Source organism: Manduca sexta, chromosome 21, assembly GCF_014839805.1.
Source record: "Manduca sexta isolate Smith_Timp_Sample1 chromosome 21, JHU_Msex_v1.0, whole genome shotgun sequence".
In the NCBI taxonomy this organism is placed as follows: Eukaryota; Metazoa; Arthropoda; class Insecta; order Lepidoptera; family Sphingidae; genus Manduca; species Manduca sexta.
Window position 1 is genome coordinate 14,711,208 of NC_051135.1, and position 25,997 is coordinate 14,737,204.

Here is a 25,997-nt window from a genome sequence, read left to right on the forward strand (position 1 = left end):
GGGATTACGTAGTAATTAAATAAATAAATTAGAATCCAATAAAAAAGGTATTACGTAGTCTTAATAATTAAATAAACAAATTATAATCCACAGATCGACACACAATATCTTGTTTCGGAACTGTTTACCGGTTGTTACACACTGCGCACATCGCGCATGACTCACACGATCTCTGAAATGTTCCCACGAGTCCCTTACGCACACTACGGAAAGATCAAAGAATTAATGCCTCATTTGGTAAGTATATAAAAATTGTAATCGGGTTTGAAGTGAATACCGGTAAATGAGTAGTTTTTAATTAAAGTTAATGTGCAATTAATTTTTAGGTGGCAATCTAATCTTATTGAAATATATTATTATGATTTTTTTTTGCGAGAGTCTGTATACGCATAATATTTATTGTGGTCTTGTTTGAAATTGTAACTGGTTTACATTTTGAGATTTAAAATATTAAGCGTCAGCGTGACGAGAGTTCATTGTACCATAAAGAGTATGGTAATTCATGAACTATAAGTGTACTGTTTATAGAGTCGTAGAGGTATTATCAGTCAAGAACTTGTTCATCTCGTCATTTAGTTATATCAAAGAAGACAGATACGTAGTCTCTTGCAGTACACGATAACAACAAAATTAAATAGCCGTGCAAAGTCCCTTGATTAAAATGACAAAAGTTCCCAAAACTTTTATATTGTTCGTGCAATTCAATGAGCACATATTTGTTTGCTGTAGACTCTTAATTCTTATATTTATATAGACATCTTGCTTTTATTAAAAAAGTTCTGAAGATAAAAGCATAATAAAAACTTGACAAACTATGAAGTGTAAATAAATTAATATAATATCGATAATTCGGTAAAAAATATAATAACAATTAATTAGTGGGTTTCTTAGGGTTTTACATAGATTATTTATTGCCGAAGCATTGAGTCATTAAATTAAATGGATGCATGAAATAAGTAGATCAGCGAGATGATGATCTGAATATGTGAGAGGTTAAGTTTCACTTATTGTTTACCTAATTACGTATATAAATAATGGTAAAGTCGACGGTGTAATTTACATTTAAGGAACGGTTTCTTATTGTTTCATCACCCTTAAAACATCTTTAATTTATGCTGTTTTCATTGATTCATTCTAACCACAACAAAGCCTAATAAATTTCAAACTTTACGCACAAAGAACTGAGGTTGTGACATTCGGAAACTGTTTTTTCTTTATTTAATCTCAAAGAGAATTATAATATAAATACAATTTAATTTATTATTAATCCAACCAGTATATTAACAAACATACTAAAAGTTTCATTCACTGTATGAAATATGAACGCAATATGACGTATGCTGAGTTATTTATTTAACGCTTTAAATAATAACACTGTATTTTATGAGTCGTGGGTTGCAGACGTACCGACAGACATTAACATTTTACATAGCATTACGTAAAGTCAATCAGACACCTTGTTGGCGCTCTGTACCGACACCAAGACGCCTGGTTAGTGCGCCGTCGCATTGCAAGCGATTCAAAACTATCGCATTTCAAAATAAATGGTTATTGTATTTTCGAGCATGAAAATATGTCTTTAATTTTGATATACAGTAATGAAAATTATGGCAAGTTAAAATGATTGTATGGATCTGAGAACAAAGTCCGAAAATAAATATTTAACTTATTGGCTTTTCAATCAAATTTTTTACAATTTCTACTTGAACGCAATAAGTCGATTAGCTCTACCTATGAATTTGAGGAATAATTCTGTAACGATCAATATTATGTACTAGTAAAATTTAATCTCGGGAGAACCTTTTCTAAAGTATTTTATTTACATTCCATAGCCAATAGTATGACATCATCCTTTCCGAAAGACAGTTGAACTCGGCCACCGTCCGAAATTGTTTACGCCGGTACGCGGGACCCCTCGCTACTACTCATCGGACAATTTCTCATGCTGCTGCCTGCAGGCTATCATATAGATGTAATAGCGACGGGATATTTAAAAAAAATGGAACAAAACTTTGCGTTTATGTTGAAGTACAAAATGTCCGAGTTTTAGATCCCGTTTAAGTCTAAACTTAGTAAAATTTTGTTTGTTCGATATTAGAATGATTAGTCAACCCCTGCGTTAAATTTTCTCTTGTATACCTAAAATATTGAAAGTGGGTGAGGCTTTTCGTCATATACATGGATCTAGTGTCGATTTTACATTTGTAATATTTATTGGAAAATTAATGTAAATCCAAATCTGACAAAAGAAAAAATTTGGTACTAGCGTGGTCTGTAGCTGGTGGACAGTAGGCACTGGGTACTGAGTAATGAGCAGTATAGTACTGTACGGGGTAGCGGGTTCGGTCCGCGTCGGTGGGTCGCCCCGCCGCCGCCGCTGCCGCCGCCGCGCCGCCCGAGCTCAGCCGCGCCGGCGACGAGCGGAGGCCCGCCGGCGACGCGCCGAGTGCCGACAACACAGGACCACTGCCTGCACATATTTCGGGGAATAAATATTAATAATGAGATGAACCTCTATACTGACTCTTTGCATGGAGGTGGAGGTGGGATTTTTCAGTGTACCTAAATATTTGTGATTCAAAATATCGAATATTTATAAGTATATTATATGCCTTTAGGTTCATTTAGTGTAATCATTCATTAGTCAATAAACACTCCATATGTTGATATTTCCTAGATTAAAATATTTAGATAGTTTGTAAAAAATATATGATTGTAATTTTTTTTTAATTTATTGTTTAGTTTCCCATTCAAAATATGTCTCAAATACTCGCTCATACTTGTAAAACACAAATGGTCGAGCATGTGGGGGGTATGCGTCCCGAACAGGTTCCCCAGTCTTCCCCTGTCCCGGTCACCTACACCGCCGCTGCCAATCCGCGCTGTTTGTTACAGCTTCGTTGTACTTCGTTAGATCATTTCACGCACTCATGCTTCTCATACTATATTCAATATTGAACTTAATTAATAACTTTATAGGTTTTTTATACAACTTCACGAGACGAGGAGGTCACTCGTCTAATCATAAGGATTAAGATTGAGTAAACAGTAGCTATACCAATTAAAATATATTATTTATTCTTTACCCTGGCACATATTAGGTGTTTACCGTTTAGTATGATAATGCTTAGTGATTACTGGCTCAGTGGCGAAGGGTCTTCTTGTTATGTAGAATATAATTATCGACAGAACGATTTGCAGACCGCACTTATGTATATTAGTACCTATGTGTTTTGTCAGGTTAACTTTGGAAAATTTTACCTTATTTATCAAAGCGCAACTACTGGACATATTGTGTATATCGGACCATTTGTTTTTTTTTTAGTAATCTTTGATTTGAGAGTAAATAAGCGTTGATATTTCATACCTTTCAGGATATAGTAGAGAAGATCATCGGAAATAGCCACAAAATTCGAGACAAAACTTATTTTTGAATATAGGATTTTAAATTTGGATCTTATTTTTTGATACGTGCTTTAATAAGTTTGCTTTGATTGTTTGCAAGCATGCGTAAAATCCCATTAAGTTGATTTATTCGTATTGGATTCTTAGCAGATTTAAGAAGACTGCAGTGTCTAAGCTCTCGACGGAAACGACCAATAAGAGACGAGTTCTGCGTAAGAGTCATCCATATTTATTTATATTTCCCGTGATCGTGAACTGAAATTAGTGTGATCAAACAAACAAACAAACTCTTCAGCTTCATATAATAGTGTAAATTATAGATAGAATATAGATAATAGTTGTATTGTATTTATTAAAAATATATAAAACGAAAAAAAAATGAGTGTAAAGATAAGTAACGAGTTTCCTGGAATTGTAATCTGCTGCGATATAGCAAGAGAATCAGGTAACTTATAGTGCGTCGGATGTAATATCAGGGGATGCACTGTTGGGCCACAGTCTAACCCTTCGGGGATAAAGGTGTGAGCTTACTGTTTTAGGTTGATAGATCAATGTAGGCTGAAGATAGTCGCATTCTACAAAATGTTGTCGCTACAAATAAAAAAAATGCTTTGCAGTTGTAAAGTAATTTAAAAAACAATGGACCGCTAAAATTTTATCACAAAATTTAATTCATTTATTAACAAGAATGAGTCGACAAACGTGTAATTACCAAGATTGGTGTCTATGATAGAGTCGCTAGTCTCTACCTTTGAGATTCAGGTGACTTGAATTGTTTTCAGTTTGTTAGCTTTATTTGTTTGTTTGTTAATCTTATTTTGAACATATATTTAACACTCGTAGATACAGATATTGCTAAATAAGTTATAAATACAGTATAAACAAACTAGTGTTTAGATCATTTATTATATTATTATTTGTCCTAAAATAATTTTCTAACACCCATGTTGTGTCTCTGTGATGTAAACAAAGATTCTCCCTTTGGAAATACAAGCTCAAATAACAAATAACATCAACAATCAGACTCCGCAACACCTGACCCTGATCAATTAAAAACTTTTTATTCTGATGACAAAAATGGGTTACAAACGGCGCGTAAATTCCGTAAGATTCGCGCCTAACTTCATTACGATAAGGCTACAACCCCATTGAGTCCATTCACAAACGGGCTACATAAATACGATGGTTTTTGCGTTTATCGCGCCATTCGCGCGGCAGACGGCACCCCGTGATGGCGCGCGCCGCCATCTTGTCCGCTACGAAATTTGCGAACTACAATTTTGTTTCGTATTGTTTTAATTAATTTTATGCCACAATAATGACATTTCATTAGTTGTAGAGTATTGTGATGAACTTTGTATATGTGCCGATATGTGTTGCTGCAGTTTTACAAGTTTATGAAGTAAGTTGTAGTATATTTTTTTATTCTGGTTGTTGATTTAGGCTTTTAAACATCAATATACTTACTTATCATGAATTTTCTTGTAGTTTTGTTTTCTTCTTAGATTCTTATAGTGTAATTTCTTTTTTTACTGTGTCAACATAATATTTTTTTTTATTGTTTGTCTAATTTACAACATTTTCTATTATATATCTTTATTATTAATACTTTTTTATGTTTTATTAAATATTAATTTTTCCAATATAACTTTGGCGTTGTAAACTACAGTTTATGCAAAAAAGTTTATGGAAAGTAGGTTGATATATTATTTCCATTTATGTTTCCATTATTATTACTTACCATTAAAGTAAAACTTTTAGAACCGAACATCCTTGTATTAAAAAGACAGATAATTTAACAATTATAAAATAGAATATGTATTGGAGAGTTATTTATTAGTTGTAGTACATATCATTATTTATTAGTTTAATAGACCAATGTTTGCGTTACTTAAGTATATTGCCAAAAAACGCTTAATTGCATTCTAGCCAAATAATATATCGTAATAATAAATAAATAAAATAATTTGATTACGTAGAAAATATAGAGTACAACGCATTTGAATGTTTTGGCTTTACAAGCCTATCTGAGATGATTATGTGAGTCTAGATTCTAAATGCATCAAGTATTACATTAAAGTTCTCTACATGGCATCGGTGGTGAGCAATGCACAGAAAAATATTTTTGAAAATTTATTCCCTCTTAGAGTTTTGCTGGTCGTGACGTAGGTGAAGGAGGAGACTTTAAATCCTAACTCTATTTTTGAAAAATGCTTAGATAAATCTACCTTTAAAGTAGAAAATACATTGCAGAAAAAGCGTTTGCTCAATTAGATAGCCCGTTCCCCAACCGAAATATTATGATTCTTCTGTTTTTACGTTATAGGCAATCGTGCGAACTACGTTGTTTGCATACAGTTCCCGCGTGATTCGCTAGATGGCGTTATAAGTATAAAATATGTACTCTATCAGGGCTTAGTAGAGTTCGACAACACAAGAAAATTCTTGTATACTGGTCATATGGTTTTACGATTGCTCCCAATTTTTAAATAAAACTATTTTAATTTTGTTTAATTGTGAACTGTAGGTAAATATTGTAAGTGGTTTTACGGACATCTAACACCACAATCTCCCTGTGACATTGAAGACTATAAAATGTATGAAAGGTCGAGAGAAAATTATGATATAAAAATGGCAATAAAATCCGAAAATAACTTATATTTCAATGTCTATCATAAGAAATCATTTTTCCCGATTATTAGTCTATTCATAAAAAGTCTATAAATGAGATAGTGATTAGTAATGTAATAATGATTTCGCGAAATACTTCTGTGCACCGCCGAAAAAGGATTAATTTGATTATGGTTGTGTTGATAATAGTTTGAATGTCAGAAGGTGTCGCTGTTCTGCCTTGGTAATCGAGAGGATAGTAAATCTAAGGCAGCTAAATTTTTATAACTGATTTCGCATGTCCGTTAAAGAACTTTCTTTGTATCTAGGTTTCATACATGTACGTCGATTAGAAATGCATTTTCTTGTTTGATAAACAGCAGTAAGAACGGTAACCATCATGATTAACCATGTAATTGAATAGAACCGCCCTTCTGAATTACTGCTTCATTGATTACCAGGGCAGTTTAGTTTTTAGAATACTGGGCAAGTTAAGTGACTCTTCAAACTGACCATTAAGAATACTTCAATTGCGCTCCACACATCCTACGCAAATAGAAACGTTTTTAGCTTTTTAGTCATATCATGGTGAACAAAAGCCTTTATATATAGAGGTCGGGATCGGCTTTTGTGTTCACCACTTCGCGTGCAGTAGTAATCGTAGGATATTTTACAAGTAGTGTGTATCGTATTAAATCAAATTTCATATTTAAAGCTTATTCATGTCATCGGTTTCTTGTGCAGAGCAACTCTCACTAATCGTTATATTTATGCCGGTGAGTGATCAGAACTTATGATGGTTTAATACCCATTGCTAGTGCTATCTATGGACGTGTGAGGGACTTAATAAACCCCTAATAATCCTTCAGTAAATATAAAACTAAGTGAATTCTAACTGACCTGGGTACTCTAAATTCACATTAAAAATCTAGCAATATTCTTAATGATTTCATAGTAGTTATTGATAATGATTTCTTATGTTTACGCGAATGTTAGACATTAATTTAATTTAAATGAGTAGTTATTGAGTTTCTAAAACACTAAAACATGATTATGTAGAAATATATTTGTCTTAAAAGATAATCCAAAAACTGTCATTTACGATAATTTTCCGGCAAAATAAAAAAAAAAAGGTTTTTTAGTGGCAGTCTACTGCACCTGGTCGTAATTGTACTGGCGGCAGATAGAATATCAACTGATGTGAGACGATTATCCCTCGCCAGCCACAATTATGCCGGCCTGTTACACACCGGATGCACACCCCGATCCCGGAACCCGACACTCACGTGGACCGTAGAGTATAACACCTTGTTACGGCGGTCTAGCAACATGTGAAAAAGGCTGGGTGCAGCGTACTGGCTCAGTAGTTGGCAGCGGCTCGCGCGTCCGCGGCGCGGGTTCAAGCCCGCGAGATGTGGAGATTGCTCGTTATCTCGCGGCAGCGGCGTTATTTATTAACTTGATGTGTCTTGAGCTCTGCGCATTCCGTGCGCTCGCCGGGCATAGACAACGGACAATAGACGCGACAATTCTTTGTCTGGTGTTTATTGCTTCGACAATCTGTTTCCCAGGACGTATTGGTCGCCAATGCTTTTAATTTTTCTGATTCTAAGTGTACCCGGGTACTCTAAATTCACATTAATAATCTAATAATATTCCTAAATGATTTAGTAGTAGTTATTGGGTTCTAAAAAACGAAAACATGATCATTATGTAAAAATGTTTGTCTTAATAGGAAACCGTGTGCCCCACACAAGATAATTATTTAATAACGGTAAAATATACCGTGTCGTTCTCACAGCAATGAGTCATGAAATTATGTATAACCGTCGTGTCCTTCAGAGTCGCAGGAGTTGTTTTTTAAAACATTACGTAGATCTATCATTTATAGAGCTAACATGATAGATAAAAGCAATGTTAATGTTAATAACGAATAGAAGACCAACATTAAAAAAAAAATACAGATTTATTTTTGTAAACTTAAACTATTTAGTAAACTATGCATAGTGTTATTTAATATACAGTTTTTGTAAATAGTACTTATTTAAGTACATTTTCTTGATATTCAAGTCTAATACAATTTAAGAAACAATGCCAAGGATTAGTGTAATAGAAAAGTAGTTTGTCTCTGAGAGATACCGCGCAGTACGGCTGTGTGTCGGTCGCGTGGTGTCGGCTCGGCGTCGCGCGCGCGTGTGTGCGTGCCGCGCGCAGTGTGCCGGCGGGTGGCGCCGCACGCACACTCGCGCGCCCACCTGACGCCGCCGGTGGCGCCAGCCGGCCCCGCCGCCCCGCGCCGCGCACGCCCCCGCCGCCGCCCGCACGGGGCTGCCAGCGCTGACTGCGCGCACACTTTTAGGTATACTTCACTTGGGGGAATAACAGAATATGTTTGGGCATCCGTGTCGGGTTTAATTTCAACATTTTATAATAAAAGACAAACAAACTTTATTTAGTGCTGAATATTGTCAGTCTTGTATCTTCATAATCTATGAAGAAATGTATACGTAATTATTGTATGTTACCGGAATATTTAAGTTAAATCAACACCCACCTATTTAATTAATTTAATTTCTTATTTACGTTAATTAATCGCATATAATAAAACATTCTGTAACCATATTTGTGTTATACACGTAAAGATTTGAAAAGCACGTCGTATAAAAATACCATAGTTACTATATTTACGCGCTCAGTACGGTTATAAAACTTTTTATTCGGTAAACAATGCGCGAACTAAAGTAGCTGTGACGTGTTCATTGAGTTTTTGTTGCGTGAAAAAAGATTACCCCACGAAAGAGTCGGGTAATGAGACGGCGCAGGTGGGCTCGCGGCGCTCGCGGCGCGTCCGAGCCGGCGGCGGGCGGCGCGGCGCGGGCGCGGCGCGGGCGCGGCAGGGCTGCCACACTGCCTACAAACATTCTATTCATTGGAATAGTTTGTATCCTTCTTTTCCGATCCATGTTTTTATACAAAACAAGCGTGTATTTAATTTCGTTATATTCAAAACTAAAACAGTATAATTGTATCGTTAATTGGTCTTGCAAGCGGAAACAAAAATTAATTGACAATTTAATTTTTGGATGAGGTGTCATTTTATTTCTCTATCAGAAATATTGTTTTATTTATTTCAATTTACCTTAGGTAGATTTACTAAAAGAAGTTAACTTCTAAGAAATAAAGAACAATACACATTACAAAATATTACATATTAAAATATAAAATGCATATAAATGTAAATATTAAAAAAATAATAAATGTAAATATAAAATATTAATTTATTATTAAAATATTATAGTTTCATTACAATATGAACCTTGGCCATTTTTTATTGCAATTTAAAATTATTTTATTTACTGCACTTAATCTTTTAGTATGTTGGATCTGGAAAGTCAATTTAGTATAATTTTTGTAGTAAGTATATAATTATAAAAAAGTGTAACGGCAGCCCTGTGGGTCGGTCGGCGGCGCGGAGTGGCGCGCGGAGTGGCGCGCGGAGTGGCGCGGTGTGCCGCGGCGTGCGGCGGCAGTCGAGTGCGGGCGCGCGGCGAGCGATGTTGTGTCGCCGTAGTGAGTGTGTCGCGTGGCGCTCGCGGCCGCGCGACTCGTGACGCCGTCGCCGGCATGTGATGTTCCGGAGGCGCGCGTTGCGTCGCCGGCTCGCGTCGGCCGGCGCGCCCTCCCTGCCCGACGAGCAGCTGCGGCGGCTGGCGCGCGCGCTGGACGCAGGGGCCGCCGGCGCCGAGTGCGTGCCAGCTGCGCGCGCCGCCTCCCAGCTGCGACTCGCCGTCACCCGCGCCTTCAGGTTCCCGGAGCTGCGCGACCTCACTGAGCTGCGCCGGCTGCCGCTCTGCGAAGACCACCAGTGCTGCAACCCGTACCACTGGAGCCGCCTCTGCAAGCCCGGTACGGCCTCGGCAACAAGTGCGCACCGTAAACACGCCGTGTGTTGTGTTACAAAGTGAATGGATGATCGCCGAATGAATGGTTAATGTGCCCGTGTCGCTCGCCCTCGGGCGCCGTTCGGACGGAGAGCTGCACCTCCTGGATCTGTTTGGGTTTCTGTTTTACCTCATTCGAACTTCACTATAACCTAACCTGCTCGAGTATGTAAGGCCCCGCATGACACATATACGCGCATGGCGGTGATAACACTGTGGTCGTAGACCGTAGGGAGTAGTGGGTGTTGTCGGGCCCAGGGCCCGCGGGGGTCCGGTGTCGGCCCGGTGCCGGCGCGGCGGTGCAGTGCCCGCGGTGACGGTCGCGTTGCATTTCCACGCGCCCGCGGTGCCACTTCACGTGTTGCATCAGGTTATCATTGCTAATCGTTATCAGTGTTTATCGCTACTGTTTGTTTCTGTATCTATTGTTACGTTAGCGGTGACGTCAGGCGCGGTGGAGCAGCGGCGGCCGCGAGGCGCCCGGCGCCGGCCGCGGCCGCTCCACTCGCTGTTCACACATCAAACATGATTATGATCACGATTATTATAATTAACGATACGAGTGGTCGCAGTGGAAGCGGTATGGGCACGGCAGTGTGCACGCTAGGCCCCGCTCGGTGCTCCGCGCTGCGCCGCTGCTCGATGTTTTTCATCCCCGCATTAGATCGTACAAAGTAAACACAACCGCTCGACTTTGCGGGCTATTTTTAGACTGTGACATCAGTTGGAAGTTTACGTTTTTGAATTAATGTGGCAAAGGTCGCGCTTTCTTTCGAATTTTGATTCGTTCTCAGGTCCACGCGCCTGCGTGCCCGGTGACACTTGAACCGCCCGCGCGGCGCCCCGCCGTCATTAGAATGTCCGTTTAGGGGTAATGTTAAAAAGTAAAAGTAAAGAATTCCAGATGCGAATGTAAAAAATGTAATGTGTAGCGGAGTGTGCGTGTACGTGTGCGCAGTGCGCAGGGTGTGTGAAAAGCAGCTAGCAAACAGCTAATCTTTGCGTAGCGAGGGTCATACGTTCGCGATAAGTAGACAAGGTCACGGCGCTGGCGCCGGCGTGCCGCGTCGCTCGGCGCGCGCAGTCCGTTAACTTTTTAATTCGTCAGGCAATGGCGCTACCGCCGCGCCGCCGCCACCGCCACCGCCGCCGCCGGCCTTTGTTAGGTAAACGGCTGGCCGACTGTTTGTCACCTCGCACTGATATCATCTTTAAAATCTCATCTGGGTACACACCAATACTTATTCTTTACACTTAAAGGGTTTTATCGTGTTTAAACATTGGAAATGTCATTAAAAGTGCGCAAGGCCGCTGCGCAAGAGCACAGTGTTCGCGATTCCAAGTAGACGATGGTAATCAAAACTTAATAAACAACGTAATCTAATCGCTCGACAAAGATTTTATGGTTATTTCGAAAAATAAACAATTAAATTAGCCGCGACTTGCAATGAAAATATTACAAGATTCATACCTATAAATTCAGTCCATTAAATTTAAAAGAAAGATCTTGTGGCGTAGAACCGTCATTTATTTATGCCGAACGCGTAACCAAGGCATTATGATATTATAGTAAAGCAAAAAACAAGAGACTGGAATTACAAATTAAATGTGCGTAACATGTCAAAACCCGTTCAAATCATTAGGAAACTTGGGTTTTCATGTCAACATACAGGTTTTTTTGTAAAGCAAGTGCTTATTTAAATTTTAAAATGATTTTTCTCATATCCGGATGCTTTATTCTATTAATAATTTTAGTGCTTTGTAAATTTAAACATTATAATTAGTTGATTTAATATTTGTTAAGTCGTTTTATTTAAGTGCGTTTAGTAGTGTGTCTGTACCTACATTGTTTTCGTTTAATATTTTTAACTAAATATCTTCGTTTTTAAAACATTCTAAGTAATCTGACTAAAAGCTACGCTAGTGATATCGTAATGCAACTATTCCTATAAAATGTAGGTCGACAATGTCCTATTTGAAGTCGGTATCACCGTTATGAGCCTCTCTGAGCCACTCCTGAGGCATAATAGACTACCATTCTTATATGTTACAAGTCTATCGATTACGCTCTTTATCGGATCACCTAGACCCAAAACAAATTAACGAAACATACATTTGTCTCCTAGCATAGGCTAAAATGTTAAATTTGTTATTGGGAGTAGTTCTATCTTTATTATCACAGGCCACTAACGATACAAGTCTAAAACCATCGAAATCATAACATTTGAAAATATCAAGATTCCAAGCCCCATATATTTTCATCCAATTCATCAATTTTAGGAAGACATTTAAAACCATCGGGATGATGTCTGTCAAAGATTATTGTGGCTTTCCAAATTAACTCCATTGGATTTCCAGGACTTTTGTAAAGACAAAAAAGCCCTCATAAAAGAATCTTAATTGATATCGCGACTCCTATAGAGATCATTTTATTTAAAGCTTTGTCAAGAATTTACTGATATTCTGCATAAGGTTGCAAAGGATTCTGTTTTTTTGTGTCGCTCTATGTAATCGCTAATTACACATTTAGCCACTCTAAGGCTTTTCAAGTCTTTTCTAGTCTTCTAATGCTTAAGGCATTGCAATGCTTAATGAAGACATGTTCTGTACCTATATTGTCATTTGCTAGAGTCATTCAATAACTAGTATTATTTCATAATCAGTATTTTCATTAAAACATAGTTATACAAATAATTTTCCAAATTAAAACCTTGTTTTTATCGCTTATTCAGAACGAAGGCACAGTTATTTTGAACTTTAAATGAACAGTTTTTCTGTAACAATTGACTGGCGCCAGGGTTCACGAGCTGAGGTGGTAAAAAGTGGCCATGACATCGGCTCACGCGCAGTCACCCACACCGCCCGCCTCCGCCGCTACACGTAGTTGCGCCACAATGCCTCATGTTAATTAAGAAGAAAGCTTACTATATAAATGGCTTTGAGGTCCCTTATACTAGTTTTTGGTTTTGGGACCTTGCCTCAATCCCTATCTTACATACTCCTATGATTACATTAGCAAGCTCTCGCTGCAATAACGCAAATACTTCCAGATGTGTTTCCACTGACGTCTATATTTCAATGTGTCTCACCGCAAGTCCTATAAACTTCAAAATTTGCAGCACGCAGCTTGCCCTGATTATTTATATGGTAAAGTTCGTAGTGGAAGACAATTTCGTTGCTAATTTAAACCATGCTTAATATGAATTCCGATATTGATATACGGTACGGAAACTAGACATAATTTTTTTTATCAGGCTGAATAAAGACCATATTTACGCGTTTTAGTCTCAAATAGTTCAAACGCGAACTTGAAACATGAATTCCACATTCTAACACTTCAAGTATGCCGCTGAATTTTTTTCTTACATCTAAACTTTATTATTCAAAAGGAGTTTTAGAGACTGTATTCTCAGAAAATCTACTACTTCCTCCACGTTTTCCACTAAATCACTTAACAAGTAATAAATAACTAGACATCGTAAGACAAATGTTTACAATCCTGAGCGACTTATTTCTTTACAGCATTCGGCTGATTATAGAGAACTGCTCAAATATTTTTCGCGTAACAGTAATGAGACGTCTGTTATACAAGCCACTTTCGCTTTTGGGATCCACTTATAAGGATTCCAAAATACCGCAGTTGCGTAATGGAATGCGTACATCTAGTCTGGAATTTCGCATTTGGGACACTTTCCATTATACACTACCATATACATACTGTTCGTTGTACATATTTGGTTGCGTGATATAAAATGTATTTTGAGCTGATGATAATGCATTAGGACAATGTTTGCGGTTGTTTGAATATTTGTGTCTCATCTGGTAATAAATAAACATAGTTATTCAGGTCTGTTACTCAAGGATTCTCTTTTTATCAGATAAAGATATATGTTATCAAAAATACGAATTAGGAGTGTTGTCTTAATCTAAGTTTGGCAATAACACATAATTTTATACAATTTATAGCTTAATGTTATTAAAATGACACGAATTATGAAATATAATCCATTGTTGTGTACCTAGTCTTGCCATAAATATTGTAATAAAGAAAAAAGAAAATTGTTAACTGCAAATAACATTTATTACTTTTACAGTGTGTCAGTTTAATACATAAATATAAAACAATTAAAAATATAAAAAGCTTATTCGAAGTGGTCTCCATTGGCTGCAATACAGTCCTTTAAACGATGAGGCCAGTTATCAATAGAAGCACGCACTCTTTCCATGGGAAAATTCTTCACTGCCAATCGTATAGATTGTTTTAGGGACTCCAAATTATCATGGCGTTTAGAGCAAGCTGTACTCTCTAAAACTGACCACAAATCATAATCCAGCGGATTAAGATCGGGACTAGACGACGGCCAGTCTTCAGCTCTGATGAAGTCCGAAACGTTCGATTCCAACCAAGACTGCGTGGACCGAGCTTTATGACCCGGCGCCGAGTCTTGCTGGAAGGACCATACTTGGTTATTGAACATGGTGATGTTAAGGGGCTTAACTACCTTCTCAAGAATGGTATCTTGATACACTTGTGCCGATGTTTTGATACCTTTTTCACAAAAATATGGCTCAGTCACTCCTTCATAGCTAACACCCCACCAAACCATCACTGAAGTCGGATAATGTCCACGTTGCACTCTGTCGACTAATTGGGAAGCTTCCTTAGAGCTTTGAGCATAAATACGGTCATTTTGTTTGTTAAAATGTTGCTCAATTGTAAAAATTTTCTCATCCGTAAACAAAATTTTTCTGTGACCTCCCTTTGCGTACCGCTTCAGTAGTTGTTTCGATTTTACCACCCTATTCTTCTTTAAATTATCAGTTAAGAAATGGCCAGTGCGTCTCTTATAGGCTGCAAGTCCTAAGTCATCTTTTAAAATACGCGACATGGTTCTAGGTGCTATCTTCATTTCCCGAGATAAAATCTTTTGCTTTCGGACAGGATTTCTTCGAATTCTTTCCCTTACTGCTTTGACCACCTTTTTCGTACGAACACTACGTGGACGGCCAGATCTTTTCTGTCACAAACAGAGGAGGTCTCATTGTACCTATTAATAGCCCGGTACACAAACATTTTACTAATACCAAGTGTATGGAGAGTTTTAAAAATTGCATTTGGCTCCATACCTACTTTGTGTAATGCTATCACAGCGATTCGGTTCTCTTTATCACCCCACACCATTTTAATATCGCAAAATATTTTACAATGTATTGGCGCCAAAATGAGAAAACACAATGAACAATCGTATAAAAATGACAGATTCGAAATTCAAATGTAATATTTTTTTATAATTAAGTGTAACAGTATTTATGGCCAGACTAAGTATAATTTACGTACTTTATCCAAATGAGATATTGATTTCTTTTTCTCATGTCAAAGGCAAATAATATACGGCGCCGTTTGACCCGAGCGTGTTCTATTAAATAAATGAGAATTGGTTGGATTCAGAGTCGAAAATCTATAGTATAACAATATTTACAAAAATATATTTGGATAGCATAAAATTATAAATTTGTACGGAAATTAATCCAATGCAATTAAGTGAAACAGTTAAATAGCAAATAGATGGAAAAACATATTTTTGAATTGAATATTAATAAAATTAAAAATCTTGTTGAATTAAATGAATTGCTTAATATTACGCGTCAAGTCCACCTGGTGACATTAGATAATGTTGTGACGGGTGAGCACGGCTGACGGGAGCCCACCTGCGCCGTCGGCGCCGACGCGCCGCCCGCTTTTTTGTCAACTTTCGCGGCTGATACAAGATGCTTCGTCTGTCAATAGCTTGTTTGATTCGATTGCATTTCGATACTTATGTCTCATTGTACGTCTTTATTTATTACAGTGACAGAAGTCTTTGAGGCCTCAGTTGGGTATATGGTTAGGGTTGTTTCTTTGTTGGTTGTTCTCTTGCTCGTTTGTTGCTATTCTGAAAAAGTACTTAGGTATAGTTTTAAATCCTTTTTGATTTCATATTCTCGACAATAATTATGCATCTCCTAATAGTACGTTAGTATACATATTTCATCGTCATTTATGATTTTTTTGATACACCTACTTAATGTGCCTGTTTAATAAATTCGGAGAGGATAAATGACGGATGCGTCTAAAACAAATGAGAGTCGAGACTGCTTCAGAACGATACAAGATTTGGGCGCTAATTATATGTTCTCAGTATGTGTAGTTACTTATGTTATGCGTCAGTTACCGGCTGACCTTGGCACTCGAAGCACTTTCTATTATAGGAACTATCGTTTCGGCAAAGCCAACGCACCGACACTTCGAACGACAGGCTTGTAATACTACAACTAGCTGGAAGGTCTTTAATGCGAGTGACCGTCTGGGTAGGCTATACGTACTGAAGCTTCCTTTATTTCTATTACGAGTATGTCGTCCTTTTTTATTTTAACTGGCTGCAAAAACACGAGCATTAATATTAGTTACGTGCGCGCAGTGTCACGTAGTTCAAAATTGCGGATGCTACTGTTTACGGGCAGGCGCTTGCCGTCAAGCTAGAGGCCTGCTCGTTTCGTCACTCACTTGTGCACAAAAAATAAACCCGCTCGAAAGAGCGCGGTCGCGGCCCGCTGGCGCCGCACTCGCTCGTAATCATCGACACATGCTCGCTGCCCACCTGTCCGCTCGCATTTTAGCAACCCTATACACGCAGCCCCTCGCCCTCACCTCTAGACATACCCGCTGGAAGACCTTGACATGTACTCCTATAAGAATCCCAACTACGCCGGACATATTTGTGCACATCTATGTGAGCACAGTACAAGAGCGCCGAGCTGCGCCGCGCCGGCCTCGTGCAATGTTTTATGCGAGTCGGCGGTTTTCGATCGCAACCGACGAGTGCACGTCGAACGGGAGAAGGGAGGGGATCCTTATCTTATCGTGCGCAGGCGTCAACACGACGCGCCGCCGACCCACAGGACTGAAGAACCGCAGACCTCGGGCGGAGGTCCCGCGGCGGCGAAGCTTTCGGCTCACGGAAATCAGTCACCCACATCCGGCTATTAAGCCTACGTCGGTACATCGACAGCAGAGGTGCATCATGGCCACTGCGCAGGTAACGCCGGCGCGGCGCGGCGCGGTGGAGCGCGGATCCGCCGCGTGACGCGCCGAGAATCCATCTGTTGATGTTAGCGACGCGCCGGTGGCGGCACGGCCGATATTTATTTAGCCATAATTGCTTGTCGGCTGGCTGGCGCCGGCGCCGTGTCGCGCCGCCGGGGGGCCCGCGCGGGGCCGGGAGGGGGCGGCCGCGCGGGGCAGCGGGGGCGGCCGATGCGCCGGCGCAGGTACGCGTCTTGCCTCCACTCGATTTCGTGATTGTTTTTTCCCCCGTTCCATTGTAGTCGGCTCATGTTTTTGAATCTCTTTGTCGGATTTGTGAATGGTGCTCTCATTACGTCCGGACCCCGGACGGTCGATATTACTTGTGAAGATTTTTTGTTGCCTATTGATTAGCGCGGTTATTCAGGTGTTTTGTTGATAGTTGCGTTGTCGCACGACTCCTCGATTGAGTAGAGGCACGCGGGCCGCGAGTCGGTGTTGCGCGGCGAGTGCGTCACGGCGGCGGTGGCGGTGTGGTGCGGCGCAGCGGCCCACTGGCCGGCGGCCGGCGGCACCTGTAATAGAACCGGTCGCTCCCGGCTGGGGCTCTTGCGAAACTGGTAAAATTGTCGTATTTTATTACCCACGCGGAGACGTGTTGACGATCGAACGATTTGCTGCGTGTTTAGGAACGTTTCGCGTCTAGATTTATTATTTTTAGGGCCTCTGTCTATCCTCCAGGCTCGGCACTCTCGGCACAGGCGCCGGTGTTCAACATTTAAATGTAAATACCCGAGACAAATTACGATTATTACTTATTTACTCAGCGCGTAATAACTACGCATTAGAATTAAGCATTCAACTCGGGTTTTATCTGATATTTTATATACATTAATTCATATACAGCGGACCAACGTAATTCTCATACATTATTCCACCTAAATGGTTTATATCCTTATTGATATGTCTCTAAACTTTTATTTATTTGTCTAGTAAGACTAATTTACGACAATTTGTGGGGTTTCACTAACGACGTTGGTGTCCACATTTAGCTCACATAGAGCTCCACATGGTGTACTCGAGTAACAGTTGAGGCTCTAGAGGCCTATATTGGACTATCACACTCATCGTGAGAAATGGAAGAATGCAGAAGTTCTACGAACGACATTTAAGAACTAAAAAAACTGCTAACTGATATGTTCTTTAAATATAGTTTCGTCTATAGGTAGATAGTAAGGTATTCTCTAGTAGGTACTTATGACGCCAACCACTAGACTCACAATAGATGTATCAAAACGCCAATGAATCACTTCCTATTAAAATAATCGAGACTCGAACCCCGCCCACATTTAATATCGAACGATTAAATTAAATGTTAAAACATTTTCGCTACAAATGCGTCTATTTTTATATAATCTCGACATGCGAATCCTTAGGGTTGCCTCTGTATTGTCATCCACTGAGATGCGTATTTCTAGGGTTGTCAACAACCCTGAGAAAGGTAAAGTACTTTTTGATCAATACATGCTAGTGATAGGACATACTTTATCCGCCCGGATAGCGATCACAATGTGAATATCCGGTTCCAACAGGCCGGCATATTTGTGTCGACTATCTAAGAGTAATCATCTCTCGTCAGTCGACATTCTATCAGACCCCACTCCACTTACCATCAGGTGCAATGCCGTACACATATAAAAAGTAATATATTCGGAAATGAAATTTGTTTCGTGTCGGGGTCGAAGCCGCGGTTTGTTCTCACAGCCAGCTCACCGCTGCGCCGCGGCGGCTGTCGTTATGTGGTAGGAATGTCCGTCCAGCAGGTTATCGCAGTAGAGGCCGTTTGGGGGATCTGACGGACCGTTAACTATTAAGTAGACGATTTATTCACATGCGTGCGCGCGGGTTTGGCTGCGATTAGCTTTCAGTAAACTAACTGACTTTCATAAAAGTCATTTGTATGTAACATTTGGCGTATCTGATAATAGACCGATGTTAGTTGCATTTTTGTACGAATTACAAGAATTATTGCCAAATGTAATGAAGTTCAATTCAGCGGCCTTCTTGTTTCTAATACTTCCTAAACTCATTACAAATATTCGCTCTTATAATAGCAGGATTCCTTATTATATCGCAATGCTCTGTTAGGGAAACCTCTGCTAAAGCTTTATTCATAATTAACTCGCAGCGCCATTTCCAAAGTATCATTCAATACGTCGTAAACTCGTCGGGGCCCTAAAAGTTAGACCCCTTATACACAAAAAACCTATTAATATTCAACAAGAAACAGCGCTGAATGAAATATACCTGACCTTGTGTTCGCAACGAGGATTTCCTCTTGGCCAGGCTTAATTTAGTAACATAGTCGCGCAGGATTCACTTCACACAGACATTAGAGCTTCTCACAGCTCTTCGAGACATGGATAGTTTCAATAGAGTAGTTTCCTATGTTTGATTTAGTTTATTATTTTATGTGTAACAGAAAGTAATATAAAAAAGAAATTCTTTTGTGAAATCGGCATTAAAATTGGTTGAAAAATTAAGCAGTTATTCGAATTTGAAATATTGTGAGCAAAAGTAGGGGCGCGGTGGGGATAACGCGCTGTCCTTTTCTCACTCGCGCAGCGTTTCAATTTCACATTTCAATATTACTGTAATTTGACAGCTTCCCTTTCCACCACATTTCAAAGCCCTATAACTTATTTATTGTTTATCGTTGTCCATTAATCTGGGTTTAAACGACTTTGATCTCGTGTAGTATGTCGACTAACAACGGATTCCTATGAGTTATCCTGACTGCTGACTACGCGTTGACATTAAAAATAGACGAATAAAAATAATTCACCAGTAAGAATGTCGAGTAAACTTTATTCTGATTGGTACTTATTCAGTATAAATCAGATGGTAGCAGGTTAGATCCTTTATATAGAAAAGGACCATTAGAGATGCTTGGTTTCCTTTGTAAATCAACCATGCGTTTATGTGGACTCTTCTAACACGATTACCCAGACAGTCTCCCTTAGGACATGTCAGGCGGCCAATAGAAGTATCTAAACTTAATAATTTCTGCAATGCACTTAATATATTTTTCTGTCAATCCCGCATGAGAGCGGCACGATGACATTATGCTGCTAGAAATCCACAAGAATTATCATTGTTTATTCGTAATAAGTCGTCAAGATCTCGCGAATGAGGCCTAATTAATTTAGAGGCGATGGTGAATAGAGCCGGCCGCTAATTGGACGTAATGTCCGAGAGCGGCGCCGCCGTCCGCCTCCGAGATTGTTCTCTGAATATTAAACAATCCCTTCTATTATTACCTAGGTTTATTAGTTGGATTTTTACCGTGGCATATAATGATTTTGCAAGTGGTTTTGTCTCAGGGTTAGTAATTAGAGCCTAGATTTCAATCAAAAGCGCGAGTGTTAAGAACAAAAGATAAAATGTCTAGATGCACCTTGCAACTTGTCTCGGACGTGCAAGCGATATTAATATTATCTTGTGTATTTAACGTAGCAAAGTATTTACGGGTTTGTCAATATTTCAACACGAAGACAGCAAGCTTTATTATAGTATACACGACAAACTTTAAATGGCTCTTTAATAAAACTGAAAGTAAAACTATTCAAAACAACAGTTCCAACAACCCGCGAGTGCAGCGTTATAAAAACAGCCAGCGTTTGTTCCGAGGTCAATGTTATCTACGAGTAAAATCCTCATCGGAATCTGTTACACGTTTAGGCTTCAAACCCACGTACCGAAGGGCGTACAAACTTATACATTCGCTGGTCGATAGGCGATACCGAATACTTAGTGCAGTACACGGTGTAATATACCTGTATATGTCCCGACTCCAGGATTTGTTGTAGATGTAAGAAAGGTGCATTAACTAGCGACTATCATGCGGGTTATCATGACATACAAATATAGTATGCTTTAAACTTAGATGGCGGTTACTTGGTATTCACATTCACATAAAAAATAAAAACATATTCTCAAAGCTACCAATCTCGTTGATAAATTGTAAACTTATAAACATCAAAACACTTTCGAATAATACGGCGATATGTCTATTTTTAAACACATATTTGTTATATCATTGATTTATCTGATAATTACTAGGTACTGTATCTTTATTGACATGTCCGATTAATTTCAAGTTGTATTTTTATTACTGACCGTTTTAGCAACATTCTGAAGTATTTTTAATGAGCCCTCTTGATATTTATGATTTAAAAATTGTATATCCAAAAATTACAACCTTAATTCCATTCTATTTTCAAATGTCAGTGATCAAAGTGATTTGTTTTCGTAAATTGGTTAGTATATCTCGCTGTTGATTCTGGGGGCGTGCTGCGTTGCAATGCGGAGGCAAGGTCCAAGCTCGCGAGAAATCTCTTACGTCTTCCCGCGTCACTGGCCGTGTCGTGTCACACTTTACTGCATTCTTTATTTCTAAAGATTGTTGCGTAACACGCAATTAGTTGTTTGTCATTGTAGTTTATTTTTAGATATTTTTTTGTTTATTCTTAGAATATTGGACGTTAATTTTGTTGTCAGCTGGCCTAAACGCCGGGAAAACATAGTAAATGACCTAGATCTGCTATAAATCTTCGGTTGAATTTTTGGCGTTTTTATTAGTGGGTATTTCGAATCAACCATTAATTCTTTAGGTACTTACATAATGATCGTGCATATGCGGTTCCAGTGTATTGTTTTCAAACCATTTTAATTATATTTATTCGACTCGTGTTTGCTTTTGTATTAACTGCTTTAAAATTAAGGAACTTAACGTCAAAATTGAAAGATTTTGTACTGCTTTCATGTATTTCCCTTAGGGCTCCACTGGGATCTGATTAATTTTTGGCTACGTCAGTGAAAATGGCTAAAGTAAAAATGAAAGCCGCGTCGGAAAGCCAACTGTCCTCGTCAATAAGGCGCATTATACAGTAACCTTGACGTGATTCACTTGACAAGTAGAGGAGCGCCATTTTTAGGCGCCACACACTGGCCGTTTCGCTTTCTTCGTAATGACTTCCTGAACAATTGTTCCGGCTGCCTTGACTTACGTAAAAATATAATTAACAAGTAAATGTAAAAATATTACAACAGAAAAGGCCATGAACAGAAATTAAGTTTCAGAGTTTGTCTAGTCGTGGGTAACGTCCCTGTACAAAATGGGAGACCTGGGTCATTATAAGCATGCGTACTGGTGATTTACTTGTTTTGTGGTATGTGAATACGATACTGGCCTATTGTAACCGACGAAATAAAAGGAATTATGAAAATTATCATATATTTTACGGTGATGAGTTCAGTGCAGTGACAATTTTTTTCATTAAAAATTTGATTGTCATTTATATTGGTACTTACCAAATACTAATAACGGTTGACTTCTCATTACCGTACGAAAGAACTTATTACCATACTGTGTAATCATCTTAGCCACATGCCCATGTAGTTGTGTTAAATCAACAATCTCCTGATTTTGATGGCAGTATTCCTGTTTTGATACAACTATGAGTCACAGGTTTAATATGCGTTGCAGTGCGTGTGATCATGTCATTTGATGTTCTCGGAATTGTGATACTTGTTCATTTGTTTTACTACTCTCATTATTCTTAGTAAGAGGTATATTTATTTGGCGTTGGTATCTAATGAACCGCTTACCATTGCGTGACCCACTTAATTGGCCATTTGTTATGGAAATATTAATTATTTTCTTAGCGCATGTAAAACCATACCTATTATTTTTTTTATATTTGGTGGGGCTATAGGTTGTTATTATGGGATGGCTAGTGGCCGGTGGCCCCATGGCTTGGTGGTTAGTCAGGCAGGTCGCGGGGCGGCGCGTGGGTGCTCACGACACGCGGCCGGGCGGCGCCGTCGCTGGCGCCATCCGACATGTTATAATTCGGGCGGGCTATTTCTGGCGATTTACACGCGCCATGCGCTCGCACCGCTCACCACACAACGCGAGGTTTTTTTTTAATTCCACACTTTGACGCTAGAATTGGCCCGGTATGAATTTTGGAGAATTTTATTATTTAGCCCCAGATTCTCCAGCTATTTAAAGTAACGCATTTTTGAGTAAATAATATAAAATAATAATAAAATAAAATAAAAGTGAATTGTGTGGAATAAATTAGATAAGCGACAATGAGTTCATTGCGCCGAAAATATTATGATGTGCAAAACAAAACATTCTAAATTATAGCACTATTATTCAGTAAGTACAGATTTTATGAGTCAGTTTATTCGAATAAAAAAAGCGATACAACTAGGCTGACAAACATCGATACAGAACCATAGAGTATTACTAGTATTGTGAAGTATTAAACTGCAAGAATCTATTTACTTACCGCGTTAAATATTCGAAAGTTATACCATTATTCCTTACTTGTTTAATAGTTGGCGTCAGAAATCAAATGTATTTTACGAATAATAATTGATGTAGTACAAAAAGCGGCATACTTGATTCCTTTCTCAGTAAACACAGTATAGATATATAGTATCGATGCCGGAACGCTACGTGCCCGCGCAGGCGTCCTTCACGCGTGCGATGCCATGAGCCGTGACGTGCGCGGCGCCAGCGCACCACTACCGACTGCCGACTGGCGACACATTCAAATTCCACCCATAAAACACATAGCGATGGCGATGACAACGCCCCTTCTTAGCGCCACCGGTCCGCCGCGCCGCGACACTCTCGATATATTCATATATGTGATCTTGTTTGATCGAGCCGACGTTTATAAGCGAATAACAGGAATCGAATAATTGTTATTGCAAAGCGCCTTGAGTTCCGACCGCGTCTCGTCCTGTACGATTACCCAGGCTGTATATTTTTTAAAATAGTTTATTAAATTTATGATTTTGTTTGGAATTGCCGCGTATTATCGTACCTAAAATTAAAAACCCGCCTTCCGTTTCGAGGAATCCCATCAGCTTATTCAGTCTGCATAATTCTGGCAACCGTTAGAACCGCAAGTCATTTTGATGTTACATACTTGGACAGCTACATACCATCAGGTTCCGAGTACTTCAATGATAAAAATGTCAGCCTGTGAACTTGGAACTCTAAGAAATCGCGTCATCCGACATCGATCATTCAAAATATGAATCACATAATCTGCGACTTCTCGTTTCTCAACTACTTTAACAAATCTTTTTTCCCAAATATTATATAATTTTCGTAATACTAGGTCATCCGTGTAACTCTACGAGTAAGGCAGAGGTATATCAAGTCTAGTGAACTCAAGATAGCCGAGCTCATAACCGTCTTTTTAGTTAGGAGGGAGTCTCGCCAAATAAATACCTGTTCCGGGTAATTCACGTGTTAATAGCATTTAAAGACGCCAATAATCATGTGACCAGGAGATCATCTCCAGGATTGCACTGATTTCATAACAAACACGCTGGCAGTAAAAGAAACGGTTGTTTTTGATAAGAACAATAAAAGCGAAAACAACGTTATCATTGGTGGCGTGAGAGGAGGCACGTTGGCCTGCAGTGTGATGCCAAGCTGACATGACGGAATGGGTGGGTGTTCATTACACGGACGTGTATCGTGTTCAACGTCATAATGCGTCACGTCGGAAAGAGTATAAAAATTGGCGTTACAAACAGTTTGGTAATACATCCAGATTTTTTGACGATAAGCGACTGTAGGATGGCAGTGTATTTCAATTAATAAACCAGACGTCCCTAGACGATCGACTATATCATGCCTTACTGGATGTTTCTGTAGGAACGCGCCGCGCCGGAGCCAGCCATTACGTTTTGTATTTTTTAACTTGCTGAATTATAGGCACATGTTTTATGCCTCAAAAGTGCAGGTTCTCACAGACCAATACCGAAGTTAATTCTAAGTGATTCACCGCGTATTTACCAGCGGAGTGGGCCGATTGATACTGCGCTGGCGCCTCACGTCCACTTCGCGGTACCTGATTATGCGCGCTGTAAAGCCCCGTGGCAGCTTAATGGATCAAATGGCGCCTCGTTTGTGCCGGAGGAGCCGGTCGCCGGACACGCCGGGCGGATGAGCCGCTCCGGACTCTGCAATTGCAGGTTGATTGTGGTGGTAGGATTGTTAGGGCTTCGTGTTTACCTCCTGACTCTGTATAGTTGAAACTTGAAAGATATCCTTACTGAATATACATATGTGTTATACTTATGACTGAAATATGAATCTACTTGTAATGATAATCAACCAAAAAAAAAAAACTTCATTATAAAGTGTTACTATAATATTACTGACACAGTTTTCGAACTAAAATAAGTTTTTTAAGACGGTGTGTTTTGTACAAATTAGGTGCGTTTATAAACAAGTTCTATTTTCAATGACAGAAAATATAGGTCCGTCGCGTCATAACTGAAGTATTATCGCCTTCAAAATAGTAATCGATATCCTCTATACTGTCATACAGCCGTAACAGTGATAATGCCTAGTAAGTCCGGTTAGAATATCATTCATACAACAGTGTATAGACAAAGCGGTAGATTCCCGTAGGAGACGTGCGTACCATCACGTTACCTGCCTCATACGTTAAAGTAACAAGTTGAAGGGGCGCTTGCATTACAACCAGATAAACGAGCCGCGCAGTTATCAATATCTGCGCGCTGCGTTAATAGGAAACAGTCCAGCATTCATTATGACTGAATAAATTTTTAGTAATTTATTATGAGTTCGTTTGATGACTACGTTGGGCAGACCGTGCAGGGACCGAGCCGTGGCCGGAGCAAAAGCCAAAAATAATGTAAAATACAACATTTTGCATTATTTTTGGATTTTCGTAATTCTATTTGACCCCGCGCCTTAACTTCGCCTTTCTTAAAATAGTAAAGACACTTTCGTTTTTTTTAGTATTTGTAGTCGTTTAGCGATAGTTAAGTTTATATTCACTGAGATATGTGAACGTGGTAATTCGATCGTCATGGAGGCTTCGGTTGCTGTTTGTGTAATTTGGCCGGTTACA

The 25,997-nt window shown here is 39.2% G+C and overlaps 1 protein-coding gene and 1 long non-coding RNA gene across 3 annotated transcripts in view; one reads left to right on the forward strand and one right to left on the reverse strand.

Annotated features, from left to right (window-relative positions):
* Window positions 1-9,395: 9,395 nt before the first annotated feature.
* The window catches only part of LOC115447902 (mothers against decapentaplegic homolog 6), a 42,926-nt gene continuing 26,324 nt past the window's right edge, over window positions 9,396-25,997 (forward strand). The window contains exon 1 of one of the 2 annotated variants that reach the window (XM_030175191.2): window positions 9,396-9,939. In XM_030175191.2, the coding sequence (XP_030031051.1) occupies window positions 9,645-9,939 (295 nt within the window). In that variant the 5' untranslated portion in view covers window positions 9,396-9,644. The remainder of the gene's footprint in view (window positions 9,940-25,997) is intronic. The other variant, XM_030175192.2, reaches the window with a different exon arrangement.
* On the reverse strand, window positions 15,424-17,012 carry LOC119189988. The gene is made up of 2 exons (XR_005112704.1): window positions 16,645-17,012; window positions 15,424-15,889 (listed from the first exon to the last, which is right to left on the reverse strand). It is a non-coding gene; the product is annotated as an uncharacterized LOC119189988 (long non-coding RNA).